Source organism: Callorhinchus milii, unplaced genomic scaffold (genome assembly GCF_018977255.1).
Source record: "Callorhinchus milii isolate IMCB2004 unplaced genomic scaffold, IMCB_Cmil_1.0 Scaffold1, whole genome shotgun sequence".
Taxonomy (NCBI): domain Eukaryota; kingdom Metazoa; phylum Chordata; class Chondrichthyes; order Chimaeriformes; family Callorhinchidae; genus Callorhinchus; species Callorhinchus milii.
Genome location: NW_024704742.1, coordinates 4,102,788 through 4,118,997, shown reverse-complemented (window position 1 = coordinate 4,118,997; position 16,210 = coordinate 4,102,788). Strand labels below are relative to the sequence as shown.

The 16,210-nt window shown below is 46.9% G+C and overlaps 1 protein-coding gene across 1 annotated transcript; it reads left to right on the top strand.

Moving 5' to 3' along the window:
- The first annotated feature begins 144 nt into the window (after positions 1–144).
- Positions 145–16,173, top strand: LOC121849415 (glyoxylate reductase/hydroxypyruvate reductase-like). The gene is made up of 9 exons (XM_042336506.1): positions 145–412; positions 7,704–7,834; positions 9,981–10,053; positions 10,619–10,735; positions 11,832–11,920; positions 12,728–12,832; positions 13,661–13,796; positions 14,620–14,750; positions 15,902–16,173. Exons 1-9 carry the CDS (start codon positions 249–251, stop codon positions 16,021–16,023), a joined length of 1,068 nt encoding a protein of 355 aa, XP_042192440.1. The 5' UTR covers positions 145–248; the 3' UTR covers positions 16,024–16,173.
- Positions 16,174–16,210: the final 37 nt, after the last annotated feature.

Sequence of the window (16,210 nt, the reverse complement as noted above, 5' to 3'; positions counted from 1 at the left end):
CAAATGCACGGATTATTATTACATAAGTTGACCCTTTAGTGTGTCCAGGGGCGTTGGGTTCAGTGTGGGGCTCTAAGACCCAGGGTAGTGCTCTGCTGACTGTCCAGGTGAGATGTGTTATTGGCCAAAAGGTTAGTATGTTTGGAACCTCCTCTTGTTTGCACAAACTCACTCTCTCCCCAAAAGGACTCGAAAAAGCAAATTGCAAAGTCTGTGTTTGCACTGCTGGTGTGCGAGCAGCTGAAGGCATGTGGTTGGGGCATAGTGTGAAGGTGCTGGCACACCTGAGCAGGGCTGTGGGGAGCAGTCACACAGCGCAAGTCATGAAGCGGAGTCAACACCAACTGGCCAAGGTGTATGTGAGCCGTCGGGTCCCACAGGAGGGAGTGAATTTGCTGCAGGACTCTGGCATGTAAGTAAAGGGCAAAGCAACTCAGGTGGACATCCATCCACACACACGCACGGGAGACGGCTCATAACGGCAGCCACATCACTCTTATTGTACTGCAATACTGACTTGATGTCCCTCACCCAGAGCCGCCCTGCCCTGCTCCCCAGTGCTATAGTAGGCATCCTGTGAAAGCTCCTTTCTGCTGGATTGTTTCATCGAACTTCATTCTCCAGTCACCAGAAGCGAAGAGAACTATGGTTGAACAGCTAGTGCCTGCTGTGAGAAAAGGTCCTAAGGGTTAACCCCTCCCCCCAAAAAAACCTATACTCTTGTAGGAGGCACCGAGATACAATGATGTAGGTTTTGAGTTATAATGGGGCAATTTCAGGACAACACCGGGATGGTAGCCAATGACTGGATCGATGGTAGAATGGGTGTTCTGGAAGATAGGATTGGACGGGTCAAAAAGATATTTCTTTCCTCCAAACCCATCTTGTGATCAGGGGTCTAAGGACTGGAATTTCTTAAGGCGTAATATAAGAATTCCTACTAACAACAACAACAAGGTTACATTTGTATAGCGCCTTTCACGTCGAGAGGACGTCCTAACCTCATATAATATAAGCATTGGCTCGATTCTTACATTCTGTTGCCCAGCGTGTGCCCTTGAAGCCGTTTCAGCTCCAAGGAGTCCAGATTCTTTTATTCAATTCCTGGTAATCGGTTTAAGTCCAGCGCCTTGGAACGTCCTCCCGACGTGAAAGGCGCTCTATCAATGAAATGTTGCTGTTGTTGTTGTTAAGTGACGTTGGCCCAGGCAGATCAAATGAAGGAAATCGGGGAAGGCGAGAATTTGATTCATCTCCTTGTCTCTACCTCTGGTCCTTTCCATCTCTTTCCAATCCCTAAATTATCAGAACCTTAATCTCTTTCATCGCAGATTTGTATTCAATTCTATTGTGTGTTCAATAACGAATTTTCAGATTTATAGTTAAAAGTTGATGGAAACTGAGCCGATGGGACCAAGTATAGGGAAAAACACAATTGTAATGGGGTTGAGCATGCAAAAGAAACATCTCAAAACATTTTACAAAATGAACGTAGTTAGAAATGAATTGAATGTTAGAAAGGAGCAGCATTTTACAAGCAGATGAGATAAATAGTGAATTAATGTGGATGAGGAGGGAATTTAAGACTGGAGATTCGGGAGAAAAAAAAATCCATGTTTCTTTGAAATAAATGTGATAGAGGGAAGATAATAATAATCCTTGCATTTGATATATTGCCTTATCATGTCGATGAGACCTCTCAAATCGCTTCACAAAATATATTGTAAAGCGAATTGACTGTTTATTTTGTGGGCAAAAGATGACTATTCCCTTGAAAAACACCGAAGTAGAGGGTGGGCGCAACCTAAATCAATGATGCAATTACAAAAAGGAAGGCGGTTGAAAGGTAAACCTGTATTTAATATAGAACAGTGTTGTACAGGCAAACATGGCAGTCAGTCAATGCCAACAACGCCCCACAAACATTAATAATGCGAGGAGTCAAACGGGACCTTTTGTTTAACGACTCATCCGAAAGACGGCACCTCCGAAAATTTAGCGCAAAACCAAACACTGCGTTGGAGTGTCAGCTTAGACTGCGTGATTCCAAGTCCCAAAGCGGGGCTTGAACCCACAGCCTTGTGACTGCGAGGCGAGAGTGCTGTCACTGAGCCAGGCTGACACATGGAGGGAGATCGGTTTGATTTGCGAACGTCCGAGAGGAGCTCTTGCCACGTTTGCGCTGCTGAGAAAGCACATCAAAAGTCGAGTATTTTGCTCAGAGTATTTCAGACTTGGAGTTAGTTTTATCTTATCAAAGACAGACGCGGTTAATAGTACAATGGAATGGTCTGTCCCAACATAGAAGAAAAGAACCTTATCACGTCCAAATGTCTCAGAGTACTTTAGAGTTGCTGTCAAATGCAGTCACTTTTTTTTTTACACGGCAGATGTGAGCCAGAGAAGAATTTAAGGGAAATAAACAACAAGGAGAATCTCGTCTGATCTGAGCTGAGGCTAAATGTTTCATTGGGTTCTTTTTGTAAAGTGTGTAATATTTTGCTCCTCTCATCTAGTTATGCTCATTCGGAACTTGTTAGTACAGTTTCTGCAGAAAACTCCGATGTCTGATCCCCGTTGGAAAAATCTGATTTCTCCTAAACTTTTAGCAACAACGGGTTTAAGATTACGATTTATTTTGTGATAGGAGTGAAGATCCAGGGTTCTCGAGAAGGGTGGGATATTAAAAGAGCCCTCATTTATCTGTTGTAACTCATAGTAACTATCTATTCATCTTTGGCATAGTGACTCTATGTAATTTCATGTAATCCCAATAATGTTTGACCATCTTGGCTGATACCACCTTAGAAAACACCAGTGGTGGAGACCTATCTCTCATTGTCTCTCAGGTTTCCGACTGCAGGTTAAAAACTTCTTCATCTACCATGCCGGGGCGCAAAGCTTCAGCTCTGTTTTATACCGGTTACGAACTCTTTGACGTGGCTCTCATCTCCAGAGAAAAGTGCTTACGTGAACAATATATCTTTTTAGTGGAAGCCAAAACCCTCATACACACATTCATTACATCAAGGCTCAACTATGCAAACTCCCTGCTTGTCAGACCTCCCCAACTCCTCCCTCCATAGGCTGCAGATCATCCAGAACTCTGCAGCCCGTGTCCTCTCCCGTACCAGGCTCCGCGACCCTATCACCCCCATCCTCGCCCGACTCCACTGGCTTCCCATCACACAGAGGATACAGTTCAAGATTCCGGTTCTCACCTTTAAAGCCTTCCACGGTCTTGTTTTCCCCCCCCACCCCCCAACCTCTGTGACCTCCTAACCCCCTACCATCCTGTCCGCTCCCTCCGCTCAGCGGGCTCAGGCCTGCTTCACGTCCCCTGCCTTGCCAGTCCCACCATTGACGGGTGGACCTTCTGCCACTCTGCCCCCACCCTCTGGAACTCCATCCCACAGTCCCTCCGCCTCGCCCCCTTTCCTTGCCTCCTTCAAGACCCATCTCAAGACCCTCCTTTTCGACTGTGCTTTGGATCACACTGCTTCCCATCACAAGTCTATCAATGCCCTCCTGAAGTCTTATATAGTCAGTTTCCCAAGAAAATAATAATAATGATAACAATCCTTACATTTGATACAGCGCCTTATCAATTTGTTGAGACGTCTCAAAGCGCTTCACAGGATATACTGTAAAGTGAATTGACTGTATATTTTGTGGGTGAAATGCAGGAGCCAATTGCGTACAGCAGTGTCCCACAAGCGGCCGTGGATTGAGTTTATTATTGACCATATTATTTATTTTATTAATTTTTTGAAGGTGTTATTATTACCCCTGGAAAAGCGATCCGCCAATCAAATAGCAATCTGGATCCTATTTACTGCGAGGTAAACAGAGGTGTGTTGAGTAAGGAAACTTGCCTAAGATTTCCCCCCTGCCCAGGTCCTCTCGCTTGCGAGGTGAGTGCTCTAACCAATAAGCTACAGGACTCCAATTTAATATCTAGTATTGGATACAAATCCTCTGATTTATGCCCCTGTCAGCCCGGTTCAGTTGGTAACGCTCTTGCCGCTGAGACAGAAGGTGGTGTGTGTTGATGTGATACGATGTGATATCAAATGTAAGGATTATCATTAGAAAGTAGAGATCTCAGTGCAGACCCCTGCGGCACACCACTCGACACATCCTACCAGTCTGAGAAACATTTATTGATTCCCACTCTCTGGTGTCTCTGACCTGTGCTGTACATGTCCACGGTAAAGAGATCTGCGCTCTTCTCTGTGCTGCATTTACAGTCTTGTGTAAAAAGATTGATCTGTATTGTGCTCGCGCCTTGACCGAGCACGTTGTATCTGACCTGTGAGAGTTACTCGCGCTGTGCACAAGGTCTGTGTTAGAAATTTTAGAACTATAACATTCACAGAACAGAAGAAGGCCATTCGGCCCTTTTAAGTCGGTACTGGTTCTTTTAAGAAAATTGTTCAGTCCCATTTACCTGCCCTTTATTATAATAATAGCCCTTGTTTTTGATATAGCGCCTTAACACGTCTTCGAGACGTCTCAAAGCGCTTCACAGAATATCCTGTAAAGTGAATTGACTGTATATTTTGTAGGCGAAACACAGCAGCCAATTGCGCACAGCAATGACCCGTAAACAGTCGTGGATTGAGTGACCAAATTTTTTTTATATGATGGGATTATTGCCCCCGGAAAAGCGATCCGCCAATCGACTAACAGCCGGGTTCCTACTGACTGATGGCTAAACAGAGGCGTGTGGAGTAAGGATACTTGCCCAACATTTCGGCCCCTGCCCGGGAATCGAACCCAGGTCCTCTCGCTTGTGAGGCGAGTCCTCTAACCACTGATCTACAGGACTCCTTTCCCCACGCCCCAGTTGTTTACTCCTGTTTAGGTATTTATCTAGTTCCCATTTGAAAGCTAATAAGGATTCAGCCTGAACCACTCCTCCTGGCAAGGCATTCCGTATCCTATCTGTGTACGTGTGTGCAAACTGGCGATGGGCCTGAAATTTATTTAAATACAATGAAAAAAATTCCCCCCCACTCCCCCTGCTCAGGAACCACGGAAAAGTTACTCTCCTCACAAGCAGCTTTCATCCCTCCACCGCTCCCCTTCCCAGTCCAGTCATCGCGTCCCCTGAGAGCCCAGTGTTTGCCTGAGTTTTGCCACTCTCCCTGTAAGGGCATTAGGATCGTTCACAGACACAAACTCGTTTGGTTCCGTTGTACGTAAACCATTACTCAGTTGGAATGTAACCTTTCTTCCACCTGCCCAACATTTCGTCCCCATCTTCCATCGTTTTGAGACTTTTGAACCTTTTAGCTCCAGTTCTGCGGTTGCAAACAATGTCAAAAATCCCGCTTCCATCACCTGTCTCTCAGCGTTTGTTTGGGGGTGAGGGGGGGGCGGGGGGTGGGGGGTAAAGGAAAAAGTGTGTCTCCCGTTATATTTACCCTCAGAGGACACATTGAACTCGGACTCCCGGGAATCATCCTCGTCACTCTTCCTTGAACCCTCTCCAAGGTCCGTTTGTGGGTTGATGCCGTTCCCCAGATACAAGTGTCGGACAAGGATTGGGGCTCATACAGTGGGCTCTAACCCCGTGGCCTTCGTTACAGGCTCACTTTATAGGCATCCCACTACATGGTTGCGGCTCACATTACCCGGTGCCTTGTGTGAAGGGACTTTAACCTGTTTCGCTGAAGCAAGCGCTGTGTGCTGCTGTCGAAAATGTAACCGATCTCGTTTTCATAGGAGGAAAAGTTCAGGGGACAAATAGAAAATTGTTTTTAAAGGGGGAAAAAAAAAGTGCCCCTGCTCAATCCTGCTGTACATGTGTTTACCCACAAAATACACAGTCACACCACTTTACAGTATATCCTGTGATGTGTTTGGGATGTCCTCTGGTTGTTAAAGACTCTTATCGATATTATTATTATTATTAATAGTAGTAGTACATTATTGGCCTGTGCCTCGTAACCGAAACAGCTGAAACCCTCGTCCACACCTTTGTCACTTTTCCCGGCTGGACTATTCCAACGCCCTCCTCGCTGGTCTCCCCAGCTCCACCGTACACAATATCCAATTCATTCAAAACTCTGCCGCCCGGATACTCGCCCGCACGAAACTCCGGACCCCCATCACGCCAGTCCTTGCCGGGCTCCACTGGCTCCCAATCACCGAACGGATCGATTTCAAGATCCTCTCAATGGTTTCCAATTGCCTTCACGTCCTCGCACCTCCCGACCTCTCCGACCTGCTCACCCCCGCCCCCCCCCACCACTCCACCACCCGCTGGCTCTGGCCTCCTGTTTGCCCCGCGTGCCCACCGATCCGCCATCGGTGGCCGTGCCTTCAACCGCGCCCCCAAAACTCTGGAACTCTCTCCCTCCCCACCTTCAAATCCCCCCTAAAGACCTTTCCTTTTTGATCGCACTCTGGGTCACCTCACCCCCTCCCTCTCTCCCCCTGGCTCGTTTGTCAGACTCCCCCCACTGTGAAGCGCTCCGGGACACCGCTCGGTACGAAGGCCGGTATATAAGTATATCAAAAGGTTTCGTCGTTGTTGTTGTCGTGTGTTCCCGCATTGAACGCATGCAACGATTTCAATTCGGTGAAGTCGGGCGTCTCGAAGCTGAGAGCTCTTCGGATTGGAGTGACTTAAAAAAAAAGACGGCTCAGTGTAAAAAGCACAGACAACTCCCAACCCCGCGTGTCGTCTGAGCCAGACATTGCCCATCGAGCATCTTCCATTGCCATTCGAACGTGTGGAATTTTTTTTTTTGGGGGTGGGGTGGGGGGGGGGGGTTGGGGGTCTTAGGCATCGGAAGTGAGCGTGGCTCTTGTGCAGCCTCTGCTGGCCTGTTCGTGCGAGTATCGGGAGCCAGGAAACATCCTGACGGATTTCAAGCCAGTTGCAATCTCATCGCTTTCCCGCGAGGGAGGGGTTGGTGGATCTTTTGGAATGGGCTGGGGGGTGGGGGTTGGGGGGGAGTGGTTGTTCAACGTGAGCTCTTACAGCACGACGTGCAGAGAGAGACTTCGTGTCATTATTTAATCAGGGCATTAAATCCATATTCCTGGAGCACGTGGAGCGGAGCTCGAATGTATCAGCGCGATGGTAATCGGACAGCGTGGGGTTGGGGAGGGAAGATGCGTCCGTACAGACACAAGAGACGTTCAAGACCACCTGAAGATACAGACCATGTCCCAGTTCACAAAATGCGACACTGTATCTCGAAGACGTGGGATAGATTTATTTAAATGAACGTATTTTTTTCTCTCTCTCTCTCTCTCTCTCTCATCAAGACCTGAGTTCAGTTCCAGGCAGAGGGCGAAACCTTGGGCAAGTTTCCTTACTCCACACAGAGCCTAATAATAATCCCTCCAAAAAAACAAAAACAATAATTAAATTGGTCATTTTCAATCTACGACTGTTTGTGGGACATTGCTGTGCGCAATTGGCTGCCACGTTCGCCCACAAATATACAGTCAATTCACTTTACAGTGTGTTCTGTGAAGTGCTTTGGGACGTCCTCCCGACGTGAAAAGCGCTATATCAAATGCAAGGATTATTATTATTATCATCAGAAAATCATCATTTTCTCTTGGACTTTGTAATGGTATCACGACTTCTTGGCCCGGCCTGTGTATCTTTTAGCGATATTTCGTTTTTGCCGCAATTGACATCAGTTGTCCGGAACGGTTGATTCCGGTGTGTATTTCAGCTGTGAGGTGACGCAGTGGGATTTTGATGAAACCGTCCCCAGGTCTGAGCTGCTGAAGCAAGTTGCTGGAGCCCATGGCCTGTTCTGCTTATTGACCGAAAAAATCGACAAAGAACTTTTGGACGCTGCAGGTATGAGAATGAAGCGAATCTGCGTGACACGAGCCCCGTAACGCATTAATGCGCACAAATCTTTATTCCGCTTGACTTTCAGGCCATATTAGCTGTTTTCCAGGATTTTCTACGAACTGCTTTAATGATACTCCAGTCAAAAGGGTTTTCTTGTTGGGTTTTTTTTTATTACGCACACCCAAGGAAATTCACAGGCAAAGCCTGAGGATTAAGTAGTGCCCAGTGTGTCACTATTTCAAAAAAAAAAGTGATTCAATCACGAATAGGCTTCCAGCCTTTTGACTGATTAAAGGGTTCAGTATCAGTTGCCACTAAGGTTTTTTTTAAATGTAATATTTTCATTACATTGCGCGCTTTCAGCCACTACGCCCCGAAACTCTGGAAAACTCTTCCTCTATCCCTGCGCCTCGCCCCTTCCTTCCCCATCTTCAGGTCGCGCCTGAAGAACTTCCTTTTCGACCGTGCCTCCGCTCGCCTCCCCCTGGCTTGGTGTCGTGCTCCACCACTGTAAAGCGCTCTGGGACGCGATTATAAATGCAAGTTGCTGTAGTCCTTGTGTTTTTGGTTGGAATTTTGTGATGTCTGGAACAGTTCAGTTCGCTGTTGCTTTGCAACGGATCTTAAGGTGTATATTTGCCCTGAGATAAAGTATTCGGAGTGTCCTTCCCGGATGGGATGGTACCATTTAAGCTCTGGATATCCATTACTCTGTTTGCTCTTGGAGAAATAGGGGCGACACGTCAGGGTTGTAATGCTATTCCAATCGTAATTTAACTACCGAAGTAGAACCACTGATGCAGTACATTCATTCTGTACAACACAAATGCTGCACTTTACATGAGGATGATCAGAATCCTTGCCCTTGTTGTAGTGCCTAGAACATCAAAGCCTCTAAGTGCTTCGCCGTTAACTGCTGTCAAGGGCAATGTGTATTTGTAGGTAACTACAGCAATGAATTTGCACACTGCAAGGTTCACAAATCGGCATGGCGTGAATAATCAATTTATCTGGCGGATTGTTTAACAGAACAGCCTGGGGAGACTTCCTTCTCATTTTGAGTAGTACCCCATCTACTTGAAAACAGGCAGGTGAGATTTCCGTACAATATACGGTTCTGGTTTCTGTGGTAGAAGGTGAGGGGGTTCCCAAGCTCTAGAAGAGGAAAACAGCAGGGATGAACCCCAGTGTTAGAGGAAAAGGCGAAAAGGATTAGACAGGTTAGAGCACTTCAGGAGAGGACCTTTATAGATGTGTATAAAATTATAAATGGGATTCAGAGAGTAAACCTTTACTTTACTTTAGGATGCACTAAGGCAGTAGAGTTTACAGGTTTAAATAGGTTTGGAGTTACAAAGGGCAATTTCAGGACAGACGCAACAAAATATTTTCTTTCTTCCATCTGCTTCCTCGACCCCATCCCTACCCATCTCCTTGCCTCTCAGCTCCACCTCCTTGCTCGTCTACTCACAGCAATCATCAACCTCTCCTTGTCCACTGGCACTGTTCTCACCCCCTTAAAAACAGCCGTCATCACCCCCCATCCTTAATAAATAAAAAAAAACATTCCCTGGACCCATCTCTGCTCTCCAATTACCGCCCCATCTCCAACTTCCCTTTCCTTTCCAAAGCCCTGGAACAAGTCGTTCATTCCCAGCTTCGCTCCTTCCTCTTCCGCCACTCTCTCTACGAACTCCTCCAATTGGGTTTCCGTGCCGCCCACAGCACAGAAACAGCCCTGGACAAAGTGTGACAGATGACATATTGTCCACCTGTGACCAGGGCTCCCTATGTCTCCTCATCCTCCTTGACCTCTCTGCTGCCTTTGACACTTGTTGACCATTCTATCCTTCTCCACCATCTCACCTCAACCTTGGTGGTCCTGTCCTCGACTGCTTCACTGTGGAAATGAGGGAGGTGTTGCCTTTCTCCGAACATGGCCACATAAGAAAGGTTTCAGCACTAAGCGGCAAGTGGAGTATTTACCTCTTAAATAGGGTGTTGTCGGTGTACTGTGCTGTCAGCCAAAGAGAGGTTAGTTACTGTATTGGAAAGTAAAAATGTTTTTCTCTTAAAACGTTTCTTTGAAACTAGAAATTGGAACTCTTGCCATGAATGAATTCACCTCCAAACCATTTCTTGTTCACAGGCCCCAATCTGAAAGTGATCAGCACTATGTCTGTGGGACATGATCACCTTTCTCTGGATGAAATCAAAAAAAGGTAATTGCTCATCTGAACTTTCACTTGATATAATAATACTTGCATTTGATATAGCGCCTGAATTTATGTCTGAAAGTACAGAGAGGTATTTCATCGACGCAGGAAATTAAGTAGAAATCAGATAAACAGAATAATGGAAACGTTATCACAACTTTTTTTTACACAACAGGTTTTGACTGTATGGTATTGTTGCGCTTTCAGCCACTGCGCCCCCAAACTCTGGAACGCTCTCCCTCAATCCCTCCGCCTTGCCCCCTCTCTCCCCTGTTTCAAGTCCCGCCTGAGAACCTTCCTCTTCGACTGTGCTTACGGTCACCTTCACCCCCCCCCCCCCCCACCACCCCGGTTCGGAGTCAGGCTCCACCGCTGTTAAGCTCTCTGAGACGCTACCCTGCCTGGAAGGGTAACTACATAAGTGCATGTTGCTGCTGTTGTTGTTAAAATGTTATTTCAAGCAAACTTAAGAACGAGATTCCTTGATCAAATTGCGGAGGCTTTAATCCTTATTTAGGCTGGAGGTAACCTGGAACGTTGATGTGTAATAATTCTCACCGTGTTGTTGAAGGGGAATCCGGGTGGGCTACACCCCAGATGTCCTGACTGATGCCACCGCTGAGCTCACCGTGGCTTTACTCCTGGCCACATCCCGCAGACTGATGGAGGCGGTGGCTGAAGCCAAAAAGTGAGTTTGTTTTCATCAACTTGGGTGTCCGGTTAGAACTGGCGATCGGGGTCTGTTACGCGGATTCTGTTAACCACGTGTAAACGCTTAATCTTAATAAATTTCGGTTCGATTGACTCGGGGCTGACCTGTCCTTTTACTAAAGTGGCTCGATTCCCATTCCCTTCACATCCAGGTGATCACACCCCCACCCTCAAAAAAAAAAAAAAAAAAAAAACCTTCTTCCCTCAACCCCTCAAAAGTAACACGTTATCTGAAGTTGCTTTGAGATTTTTTTTGCGTGCCGTTTCGTCATTGTTGCAAGGTTTTATCGCTGGGATTTATCATAGACTTGTTAACAAAAGATGATTTAGACCTAAGGCTTTCAGTAAAGAGGTCCCTGTCTATTGGAAGCCATGACACAAGGGGAATTATACATTTTTCCAATTTATTTAGATTAATGTGAAACCAGTATTTATTGGATAATTGTTTGTCAGCCTGTTTCAGCTGCTGGGGGTCAGTCTGCAGGTCAGGAGGGTGGGAATTCAAGGCCCATGTCAAGGCTTTTGAGCTCATGGTACAGGTTGACTTCCCAGTGTTTTGTCAGAGTTGGTTATAATGTTAAACAGAGGAACGGTCTTCCCGTTCAGGTGGATGTTAAAAATCCCATGACCCTATTCGAAAAGAGACTGGTGTGTTTCCCGGTGTCCTGGCCGACATTGCCCCAGATAAAACTGGCCGCTCGCCTCACTTGTCGGTCTGTCCTGTTCACCCCAAAGTAACTACTGCGTTTCAATAATCCTTGCACATTTTGTTTTTTGATACGGCGCCTTATCACACCTTCGAGACGCTAACTCTCGAAGCGCTTCACAGGTGTAAAGTGAATTGACCGTATATTACGCGGGCGAAACACGGCGGCCAATTGCGCACAGCAGCGTCCCGCAAACAGTGCCGTAAAGCACTTTGCATCTGATCACACCAGCGCGTTCCAAAGATCGTTAGATCTGAAACAAGAATTTTTTAAATTTAAAAACAAGGAATTCTATTACTACTGTCACATCTTTTCAATCTTGCCCGGCTGTGATGTAACTCGTGCCTCTGGTCTGACCTGTTTCAGTGGTGGCTGGGGAACTTGGAAGCCCCTGTGGATGTGCGGCTACGGACTGAGCAACAGTACGGTGGGAATTGTGGGACTGGGAAGAATAGGTAAGACCCTGGGAATCGCCAAGCTCGGGGCGTGTCCCGCTGACGTGAAAAGCGCTATCCAAACCTTGTGGTTTCGGAATCTTTTAAAACCATCGACCTGGCGAATTATTTATCCGGTCCGCAGTTTTCTTAAAGGATCCTTAAACTAATTGTGATTGGACTGCGATCCTTTTCAGCTCTTTTCCAACGTCGGGAGGTTTTTCCTTGTGTGGTTTCCGTCATTTTTTTTTTTTGAAAGGAATCTTTAATTCCTGCATTTTTATATTTTTTTTCATCCGTTTTCTTATTGGGGGGGTAATGATAGTCCTTGCATTTTATATTTTTATAGGCGCCTTATGGCGTCTTCGAGACGTCTCAAAGGGATTCACAGAATATACTGTCAAACAAATCAACTGCATATTTTGTGGGAGAAACTCAGCAGCCCATTGCGCACAGCAGCGTCCCACGAACAGCCGTAGATTGAGTGACCACATTTTTGGGGGGAAGGGATTATTAATAATAATAATAATAATCCTTGCATTTGATATAGCGCTTTTCACGTCGGGAGGACGTCCCAAAGCGCTTCACAGAACACACTGTAAAGTGAATTGACTGTATATTTGTGGGCGAACACGGCAGCCAATTGCGCACAGCAATGTCCCACAAACAGTCGTGGATTGAAAATGACCAATTTATTATTGTTTTTGGTTTTGGAGGGATTATTATTAGGCTCTGTGTGGAGTAAGGAAACTTGCCCAAGGTTTCGCCCTCTGCCTGGAAATTATCCCAGTAAAGTGACGTTCAATATTGATTTTCTCTCTCCTACAGGTATAGCCGTTGGACAGTGCTTGAAGCCATTTGGTGTGAAGAAGTTTCTGTACACAGATTTTGAGCCTAAGCCGGATATTGCTGCACAGATACAGGCCGAGTACGGTAAGAACGGACAACAACCGCACATTAACTCCATTAGTATTTGTACATCTAACAGCGGAAAAAGAGCTTTGGCCATCGGACGCCATGTCGCTATCCTTTCCATGTATGTGTTCGTCAAAGGTGTTAAATTAACTGTAGTGGTCAGACACGCACCCAGTCTGCAGGCTATAGTGCGTTAGTGCGTTCATGATTTGTCACACACACACACACACAAAAGCACGCACATAGTTCCATCAGGGACAGTGCTTGTGTTTTATGCTTCTCCTGGTACTAATGTTAATTGTTCTATCCCTTTCACTGCGTCCCCATTGCTATTCTGCCTGAAGTCCCACTAACAGTGGAACAGTGGGTGGAAAATGCAGGACAGAAGTTGCAGTGAAGCGAAACCCAGCAGCCAACTGGGCACAGCAGCGTCTCACAAACGGTCACGGATCGAGTGACCAAATTATTCTGATCTTGTTTTTCCTTTAACTTATTTTTGTTTTGAAGAAATTATTACCCCCGGAAAAGTGATCCACACCAATCGACTTGCAACCGGGTTCCTACTTACTGCCAGGTAAACAGAGGCGTGTGGAGTAAGGAAACTCGGACCAATGTTTCTCCCCGGTCGGGAATCAAACCCGGGTCCTCTCGCTTGCGAGGCGAGTGCTCTAACCACTGAGCTCCACGATATGATGCCTTATGATCTCAATTAAACATATCGGGATTATCCGCCTTTTATCTTTCGGGTACCAGTTTTCCATCACACTCAATTGGATCGGATTCATGGTAAACATCAGTTGTTTGAGGTGGTATAAGTCGAGCCTTTCTGTCTTCTGTTTGTTGCAGTGCCTTTGGACAAACTGGCTGAGGAATCTGACTTTGTAACCTTACATTGTGCCTTGACCCCTGAAACGCAGGGCTTGTACAACAAAGATTTGTTTTCCAAGATGAAAAAGACGGCTGTGTTAATAAACACGAGCAGGTGGGACACTGATAAAATAACAAACAGCCAGAAAGTGAACCCCCAACAACAACAACAAATTACATTTGTGCAGCCCCTTTCAGGTCAGAGGGGACGTTCCAAGGCGCTGGACAGTCAGGGATCTGCACCCGAGCTGGGGTTTGGGATCAGGAGGGGTGGAGGGCGGGGAGGGTAGGGGTAGGAGGGTGACCGAAGGCACGGTCAAAGAGGAGGGTCTTGAAAGAGGTAAGAGAGGGGCGCGAGGCGGAGGGATTGTGGGATGGTGTTCCAGAGGGTGGGAGGAGAGAGGCTGAAGGCCTGCCCGCCAATGGTGGGGCGCGCGAGGCGGGGGACGTAAAGCAGGCCGGAGCCCGCTGAGTGGAGAGCGCGGACAGGTTGGTAGGGAGTTAGGAGGTCACAGAGGTAGAGAGGAGTGAGATTGTAGAGGGCTTTTGAAGGTGAGGACCAGGATCTTGAACTGCATCCTCTGAGTGACGGGGAGCCGGTGGGGCCAGGTGAGGATGGGGGTGATGAGGTTGCGGAGAGAAGACTCCAGACCAGTCTTGAAAGTACTGCAACGTCAACCATCCTTCAGATGGACATGGAACTACAGGCCTAAACCCACCCACAGTCCCATTCAAAAAGGAAAGGGAGCTTCTCCTACTATCCTTGGCCAACTATCCTTGATAGAACTTGTTTGCTTTCTGGCTGTTTGTCCCAACATTGTTGCATGCAAATTGGTTGCAGTGTTTACCTATGAATACAGTCACTACATGTACTCATGATTGCTGTCAATGAGTGTGCCATCTCTGACCCTCTGATCAGTGTTTGTTTCGTTCTCCAGAGGAGCTGTGGTGAATCAGGAGGACCTGTATCAGGCTCTGACCACTGGGCAGATCGCAGCAGCAGGAATGGATGTCACTGTTCCTGAGCCACTGCCCACTGACCACCCTCTCTTCACTCTGAAAAACTGCGGTAAGTCAGAAGTAGTCGATCGTATTCCTCAAAATGTTGACATCTTGCCAAATTAGACATTCTACCTTCCAATATTCTGTCCCTTACGAAGACACGGACTCCTCCCGAGGTCCATGGGTGTCAGTCATTCTGGGGTCGCTCAACCGAGAGATCATTCATCGTGTGAGTTCAACAACAACTTGCATTTATATAACACCCTTCACCCCGGACAGGGTCTCGAATTCAGACAATGAGTTACATAGGCTGTTTGACGTTAGTTGTTGTCGGTGATGAGGAGAGGGTGGATCTAGGAAAGCCCATTATAGCTGAACTCGATCCAGTCCATACCGTTGTCTTACACCCAGATGGACCTTCCAGCATGAATCCCCCACCCCCAGAAACCAGGCAGGACTGTGAATTCCGGTTGATTTCCCAATCAACCGAGACCTATTGCTCTGCCCCACCCGAGCTGCGTTGCCGCAGGACACAGCTGGATTGCTCCCACCGTGGACTGGAGGCTCGGGTTTCTCAGTTGGGTGATGGTTCTCCAAAGTCAGCTACTGGAAGAAAACCCCCCTTTTTTTTTACACACTAATCTTGTGGCTGCATCACACAACAGGAGATTTGGAATAAACGACTCCATGATATAGGAACCTTTCGGCCCTCTTTTGTGTCTGTTCCACCAGTTTAGTAGATTGCAGCTGATCTTCTAATCGCACTTCCCGGTCGTTTCTCCATACTCCTTGAGGCGCTTTCCAATTGCTCATCGATCTCCTTTCAACCGTCCCGTAAACTGGAGTGTTGTACAGGGAATCGCCCACTTGTAACCTCATCCCCCCCAATGAGGTCCGGAACCAGATCTCCGATGATTCCTCCATCAGAATAACACGCACATTGTACAGGGTTTCTCGGCAGAAACGGTTACGTCAACGAACACTTCCTTAAAGGTTTCTTTGATCGAGTTCTTTCTTCAAACCCCCCCCCCCCCCCCCCCCAACCATGACCCGCGAGTTTTTTTGATCGATTGATTGATTGATTAATTTTTAAAGCACCTTTTTGGCACTTGTGTAAAAGTGGCTTCAGCGGAGATGATTTTTTTTAAAACAAACAATATATATATATATATATGTACATAGAGAGAGATAATAATGGATATTGCCTTGTGTTTCCAGTTATTCTGCCCCATATTGCCAGCGCCACCATCGCGACTCGGACGACCATGTCCGTATTGGCTGCCAATAATCTCCTGTCGGGCCTGAGAGGTGCACCGATGCCAAAGGAACTGACGCTGTGAAGCGAGTCGCGAAGCGCAGGAAGACGCCCGTAACTCGGGCGCGACGGTGCGATGGGCTGCGGACGCGCTGTTCAGCGTTACACCCAATAAAAGATGATCATTAATCCTCATTAAATAAACCCCAAAGTCTGGGCTTCACCTAAAACACAATCCCCGAAATCCACGTTTCTTTTTTTTTGACGCAATC